Source organism: Dipteris shenzhenensis, chromosome 2 (genome assembly GCF_047967505.1).
Source record: "Dipteris shenzhenensis isolate YYH24624 ecotype China chromosome 2, Dip_SZ_1.0, whole genome shotgun sequence".
Classification (NCBI taxonomy): Eukaryota; Viridiplantae; Streptophyta; class Polypodiopsida; order Gleicheniales; family Dipteridaceae; genus Dipteris; species Dipteris shenzhenensis.
In genome coordinates, this window is record NC_141597.1 from 54,892,920 (window position 1) to 54,900,423 (window position 7,504).

General features: G+C 42.4%; 1 protein-coding gene across 1 annotated transcript; it reads right to left on the bottom strand.

Annotated features, from left to right (window-relative positions):
* Nucleotides 1-2,823: 2,823 nt before the first annotated feature.
* LOC147904999 (PTI1-like tyrosine-protein kinase At3g15890) lies at nucleotides 2,824-4,846 on the bottom strand. Its single transcript, XM_087389283.1, has 4 exons — nucleotides 4,631-4,846; nucleotides 4,219-4,354; nucleotides 3,849-4,111; nucleotides 2,824-3,759 (listed from the first exon to the last, which is right to left on the bottom strand). The coding sequence occupies exons 1-4, from the start codon at nucleotides 4,720-4,722 to the stop codon at nucleotides 3,240-3,242; spliced, it is 1,011 nt and encodes a 336-aa protein (XP_087245409.1). The 5' UTR covers nucleotides 4,723-4,846; the 3' UTR covers nucleotides 2,824-3,239.
* Nucleotides 4,847-7,504: the final 2,658 nt, after the last annotated feature.

Here is a 7,504-nt window from a genome sequence, read left to right on the forward strand (position 1 = left end):
TGTCTATTGTAGCTCCTTGCACTGACATGAGCGGGGCTGCTAAAATGTTTCCTTGAACAGGAATAAAAGGGACTGCTTGTCCATCTAAAATGGTGGGGGGTGGCTCATCTCCGACTGTCATTTGCAGAGTACCTGTTTTAGTTGGTGTTAGAGAAAAAGAGTTTTTCATACTTGTACTTCCTGCAGAGCTCTTCGTCATTGGAGTGGAGGCTGCTGCCAAACCACTCCTGTTAACTCTTTTGTTGAGAGTGTTGGACGCCAGGATGAAGACTGGCGACGCGCGCGATAGAAAACAGGTGCACCTGATATCACAACAGCATGCTATGTGCTGGGGCGTAAAGGGATCCTGACGGCCAACCGCGTTGGAGTTTTACCCCCTTTCGGAGCTGATGGTGGCCTCAGATTTTTGATCTGAATTGAGCAACTACCTGGAACTTCTTTCGCGATCGCCGCGCGCGGCAAATAACAGGAGCCACCGGGTACACAGCAGGGCTAGAGATGGGGGACGCAGAAGGATCCTGACGGTCAACCGCGTTGGGGTTTTACCCCCCATTCGGAGCTGTTGGTGCAGTCCAAATCGCCATCAGAGAGAGAGAGAGAGAGAGAGAGAGAGAGAGAGAATCATATGATATGATTCTTAAAGTCCTCTTTCAATGTCTATGGGACTGGTGATCACTATCAACAAATAGAGAGAGAGAGAGAGAGAGAGAGAGAGATAGATAGATAGTTTTTTAACGTCGTAGGAACAATCCCAAGGAGCCAGTTCTGAACCAGCCAAAGACTGAGTGTATGCTTACTCCTATCTTTATTTTGGTAATGAACCACTAAATACAACTGAAGACTTCCCTCAATGAAGGGGGTCAATACAAAATCTGGAGAGGCTGGATCCACCAACTGAAGAGGTTAAGGTTGAAAGGACATGGCTAATCCTACTGACTGAAGGGAGTAGGGTTGAAAGGCTATGACTGATAGCACCCACCTGAGCATTGTATGTGGCGAGGCTTTGGAGGCTGCAGGGACTGCTTTTGCTGAGTTGCTGCACTGACTGGTTTGGCTGAATGAGGGCTGCTGACTGCTTTTCTAGCTTGAAGGCTACTGTAAAGACTGGTTCTGTTTGTGACTTTCATTTCACAGACTGCTTAAGGCTGTCTATATAACTTGAACCTTGCTGCAGATCTGCTGCAAGCTTCTGGGAGGGTTTTGGTCATGTCTATCCTGCTGGTCTGCTCCTGTTCTTTCCCAAGCTGCCTGACATGGCTGCATGGCAGTGAGTTCTTCCCTCCACAGCTCCATGGATGACATGGCTGCCTGTGTGGCTGCCGCATGGAGCTTCTGCTGCAGCTGACTTACTCTGGACTGCTCGATCTAACCCTGCCTGAGGGTTCGGCAGCCGTCAGGTAGATGGCCACAGGCTGTTGGATGCCAGCGACAAGAAGCAAGTACACTTCACCATTGAAGAAGAGCGGGAGGTGAGGAAGTCATACAATTGATTGGACCTGGAATTTGAAGGCAGCTACAAATGGAACAAGTGAGGGAAAGAGAGTTGTAGATGCTATAAAAGTTGTTTTCAGCCTGCAGAATAAATGCAAAAAAACTTGTGCACAAAACTGCAAATGAAATAATTTCACCGACACTATTTGGTACATGAGTGGTTCTTTATGGATGCCAAGCTTGGGCCCCAAGACTTGCCAGAGTGTATTAAGAGAGAAGTGAACCATCACAAATAAATTGGTGCTAGAAGAATAAGAATTGCCAGCAGTGGAACAGAACCGGTACCCCATTGGGCTGGCTGAAACGAGGATGCTCCCTCTCTGGCACTAAGCCAAGACATTCTATACCTTGACGCAGTTGAAAAAATGCACATGGCAAAATTACCCCACAAGGCAATGGATGGAGAAATCAATAGAATACTAGGGATTAGGTGCCACGAAACCTCCCAGACAATGATATGGCCATTCTAAATTCAGTTATGAAGACATTCTTAGATAGGACCTTGGAAGGGAAATATCTTTGTTCAAGAGAAGTCAACCTATGCTAATCTGTGGGAGAAGGAATAGCCACCTTCAAAAAAACCTACATGCAAGATGACGACCGGTTTGTATGACCTTGAAGTGGAAACCAACAAATGAAAAGACCTCAGAGAATTGGAAACACAGAGAATGAACGACATACACTACTCAATTGCCGTGCAACAAAGGATATTAGGGAGAAGTATGACACATACTCTCTAGCAACCGGTGAAAGGGAGGCCCCTACCTAGGGAGACGTATAACACACTCTAGCACCCAAGGACCTACATAAGCTTTTTGAGCAGTGAAAGGAGGCAGTAAAGTATTGGATAGAGCACAAACACTAGCTAGACAGTTTGTTAAGCACAGTTACCATTTATGCTTTGAACCACTGAATCCTCCTCCATTCCTAACATCATATTTTGGTGGGCTGCCTGAATTTTTTTTCTTGCAATAAGCTTCAACAGAGTAGCAGTAAGAACAACCAGTATCTTCACTTGCTCCCCCTCTGGATTTTCTAACATCTTTGGCTATTTTCATTTTCTTGCAATAAGAGAGTAACAGTAACAACAAACAATCAGTAATCCACCCTAGTAACAACAAACAATCAGTAATCCACCCTCCAGGGGACATTTTTAATATTATTTCGTATGACCTCTCTCTCTCTCTCTCTCTCTCTCTCACCCCAGGAGAGACACAGAGAGAGAGAGAGAGAGAGAGAAAGAGAGAGAGAGAGAGAGAGAGAGAGAGAGTAGGTACACCTGACGGCAAAGGATTGCAATCCATTCCTTAAGGGGGCAAGAAAAGTACAATATAGAAAACCACTTTCTAATCACCTCATATGGGGATTTCAAAACGTGTATATATTTACATGGCAACCCTTGAAAAGTAATGAAACTAGGAAATAGTAAACCAACAGTGGGTTTGTGTGTCAATAAAGTACGCTGTCATAAACTAAATGAAGGTACTTAGCGAACTTGTAACGAGGAACCAGAACCCTGGAGTCTTCAAAAATGTATATCAACCTGATTGTAGAAATTTCATACTAGCCATCAAAAAATATCCAATTCAAAACCAGCGATCACTATATCTAATACGATGTATCTATGATTAACCACCTTCATGTGCTTGAGCATGTCTGCAGACCTGCACAAAGTCAAACTTCGTGACTTACTGCTCAAAAGGGCCTTCAAATAGCAGGATCTCCATAGTAGAGGCTTCTCATTAAGTCTATCTGGATCGCAAATCTCCATCCAATTTCTTCTCACGCCCTCCAGTCAAAAACTCTACAACCTCCAGCATTGACCACCTATTTTCAGGTCGTTCTTGGGCACACATGATAGCAGTATTGAGCAGGATCTCAAGCTCCCCACGATCAAAGCAATCTTTAAGGTTTGGATCAACTATGACCTCGAATTTGCCACCAATAACCAGATTCTGTGCCCATTCCACAATGCTCAGCTTGGATAAATCCCCTTGCACCTTTTCGCTTGGATTTTTTCCACTTATGAGCTCTAATAAGAGGATCCCAAAGCTGAAAACATCACTCTTTTCTGAAAGTTCCTCCTCACTTTTGGAATCCTCAGGTGCAATGTAACCCAATGCTCCTCTTGGTTTCTGTATACTTTGTTTCAACAAACTTGACATTCCAAAGTCTACAATACGTGGCTCAAAATTCGAGCTCAAGAGAACGTTGGTTGATTTAATACCACCATGAACAAGCTGAGGATTCGAATAATGATGTAAGTATCTGCACGGCAATGCGAGAGATCAGAGTAAACTTGCCATGATAAGTAAGGGATGCTAAATAAATTATTCGAAGGTATCGCTTGTACTTACGCAAGCCCTTCAGCGCATCCAACGGCAATATTCATCCTCTTCTGCCAATCCAATTGTCCCTCTTTCGCAAGATCTCCATGTAGATGTGCAAGAAGACTTAAGTTATGCATGAAATCATATACTAGCATTCGCTCTTGCCCTTCAGCACAGTAACCCCTCAAGCTGAGTAAATTCTTGTGATGAAATCTTCCGAGAAATTTTGCTTCTTTGCAAAAATCTTCAACGCCCTTGAATAGATCACAGTTCAACCTCTTTACTGCGATCTGCAACCTTTAACAATTAGATTGAATTTTTGCTGGGAAGGTGGCTAGACGTTCAGAAAGAAAGCTGCATATCAATTTCCCCTACAAATTCTCAGAATCGAGATCACCTCTGCGCCATCTTTAAGTTGACCCCAGTAAACACAGCTCGCCGGACGACTTTCAGGCAACAATTCGTAGTCTCCAAGTTGCGATTCGTCTGCTACGGAAGCGACGCGTCTCCGGCTTGCTCGTCCCCGGGATCCCCTGAAATTGAGCAAACACAGGTGAAAGAAACGAAGCACGACCAGAAATAGCTCACGCTGCGAGCATGGCTGTGTTTTAAGGGTTTCCAGCTACAATCCAATTCAACGCTGTAAAAGAAAAAGGCAAAATCCAAACAGCAGCTGCCACGATCGCTAGGTTGAAGGACTGAAGATGATAAAAGAGATGGAATGCAAATCGTCCGAGAAATCAGGGAGATTGGCAGGGAGAGGTGCCAAAGATGAGAGATTTTGAGAGAATCGAAAGGAATTAACTTACTTGGAAGGGGAAGAGGCAAGGGGGGGATACTCCTGACGCGAATCTCGTCCAGAAAAGAGACCGAGGAAGAAGGATTTGAGAGATTTGGCCATGGCGAAAGATGAGCTCAAAATCAACCAGAGAGGAGAAGAAGAAGAAAATGAAGGAGACGAGGGGAGAAAAAGCTCCTCCTTAAAGGAAGCCCAAGGGCCTCGCCTTAATCACTCCCTTAACACTTAACCAACGCTTGCCTGCGCCAAGAGTCCAAATGTGGCCTGGTAGTCCAAGAGCTTGTGGTACTCCATGAGTGTGTAAAAGTCCAAGGGTGGTAATCCAACAGGCATTGATAATCCAAGCGTCCAAGGGTAGGTCCGGGCAACATTTCCTACGCTCTTCTCCTCCAAGCTTCCACATGTCTAAAACTAGTCCTTTTTCTTTTTTGTCTCCACACAATAGGTAGAATAGATAGTTTTTAGAGTCATACCAATGTTCCTACACATCCACAAGTCACATTAGCTCGTGTGCAGCCTCTAGTTCACCGAGTCCATGTAAGCAAAACCCACCTAACTCATTAACCTACCGCCTCTCCACCTGCTTTAGCTCTCTAGGATTTGGTGCTTTATCACATGTGCAATTAACTTGACAAGATTGCATGAAATAATGAGATTCTTTAGTGAACATCAACTACAAAGACCAATATTACCATGGTCCGTCCAACTCTAGGAAATGCTCGAATAATAGGAAGAGATTGCAACATGATAGATTTACCAAAAAAACATTTTATTAGACTCGACAGAGGACCCTTGGACATAGACTGATGGCAGTGCATCCTTATGGAGCTTGTTGCTACCATACAAGACTCATATCTTGACCCTTATAAAGACTATATAGACATAATGACGAGCAACTGCTTCTGAAATGCAAGACTCGAAAAAACCACGCGACTCTCGTGAGAAGATCCCAAAAAGTGAGAGAGGGAACTATGCAAGCTATGTCTTGCTCTTGAAGATGCAGCCACTGCCTCTAGCCAACAAGGAGCTAGGAATTTGATTGGTCGAGGAAGCGTGATGCCATGCACTGGTTTAGGAGAATGAATCACAAAACCTTGCCATGTTATATATCCTTTCCAGGGCTCCAAGGGGCTTGCAATGCTCCAAGGGGTTTCTAATTGTGCTTAGCATTTAATTGCTAAACATGAGTAGAAACTCATAAGTACTAGGACATTTAATGTACCAGTCATAGATCTAAGTGTTATATCAACTAAAGTTTTGCTACCTACTACAAAGTAGCTTGATAGGATTTCACATATTTGCTATGCTAGCTCAAGACAGGAAGGAGCCTAGAAATGTAGTGCACCTAGGGCCTAGGACTAGTACTAACTATCCTAGCTATCCTAACCATCCTTACTAGGGCACTACTAGGCCTTAGGGTCACAAAATCCCCCAATCAATGACCACTATCTTATTCTTATCTTCCTAACCTTTATCGATGGAAATGTTGCATCTTATTATCATTGATGTAGAATTTCCTCCCCCTTAAGAAGAAATGATGTCCTTGACAAGAATGTTAGGAAATCATGTTCGCTTACACTTTTGGCATGTAGCATTTTCTTCTAAACCATCTTTTCAATTTACTAAATATTCTTAAATACTTGTCTGATATCTATGCTTTTCCTTAAAGTCAAGAATTCTTTCTAGTGCATGTGGAAGTATAGGTAGTTCCATTGAATCTATGGGAATGTTTTCTCCCACTAGACTAACCCTCAAGAAGTCACTTTTTCAAACAACTAACATTAAATATTACATGCATTTGTCACAAAAAATAGCACTAGAGAATTTTTTGGGAAAGCTTTTCTCCAAGGTTAATAGTTTGATACTATTAACCTTGGAGAAATACTCCAAGTATGGCATAAACGTTTTAATATAACATCAAATTTTATTGTGTTAATAAGGGGTTGTAATTGCTTAGCATTTAATTACTAAACATGAGTAGAAACTCGTAAGTACCAAGGCATTTAATGTACTGGTCATAGATCTAAGTGTTATATCAAAACTAAAGTTTTGCTACCTACTACAAAGTAGCTTGATAGGATTTTACATCCTTGCCATGGTAGCTCAAGACAGGAGCCTAGAAATGTAGTGCACCTAGGGCCTAGGACTAGTACTAACTATCCTAGCCATCCTTACTAGGGAACTACTAGGCCTTAGGGTCACAAAACCCCCCAACCAATGACCACTATCTTATTCTTATCTTCCTAACCTTCGTCGATTGAAATTTTGCATCTTATTATCATTGATGTACCATTGCCTCCCTCTTAAGAAGAAATGACATCCTCGATAAGAATGTTAGGAAATCATGTTCATGTAGCATTTTCTTCTAAACCATCTTTCCACTTTACTAAATATTCTTAAATACTTGTATGACACCTCTGCCTTTCCTTGAAATCAAGAATTCTTTCTAGCTCATGTGGAAGTACTGGCAATTCCATTGAATCTATGGGAACGTTTTCTCCCACTAGACTAACCTCAAGAAGTCACATTTTCAAACAACTAACATTAAATATTAGATGCATTCTACGTTTTTCTAGTAAAGCTAAGTTGTGAGCAAGATCAACAATCCTTCAAAGTATTTTGAATGGACCACAATACTATAGAGATTTCGGTACCCTTATATAAACTTTTTCTTCTGATTCAAACTCCACCTTGCATCCATGTGGGTTACATAACCTTAGCTCCATCTTGAGCCTAAAGATGGTGGTGTTGAGATTTTATAATCAAGATGATTGGAGGATTGTATTTTGAATAGTCTTGTGGAGACTTGATTGCCTATCTAATAGTTGAAACCTATGTGTATTGTGTAGAGCACCTAGGAGCCTTATCATTACAAGGCTTTTGA

Coding starts and splice junctions, on each gene's coding strand:
- LOC147904999 (XM_087389283.1), bottom strand. CDS start 4,722: ATGGCCAAATCTCTCAAATCCTTCTTCCTCGGTCTCTTTTCTGGACGA. Junction 4,355..4,630: donor CTTGCCTCTTCCCCTTCCAA/GTAAGTTAATTC, acceptor GCTCAATTTCAG/GGGATCCCGGGGACGAGCAA. Junction 3,760..3,848: donor GGATGCGCTGAAGGGCTTGC/GTAAGTACAAGC, acceptor ATTGCCGTGCAG/ATACTTACATCATTATTCGA.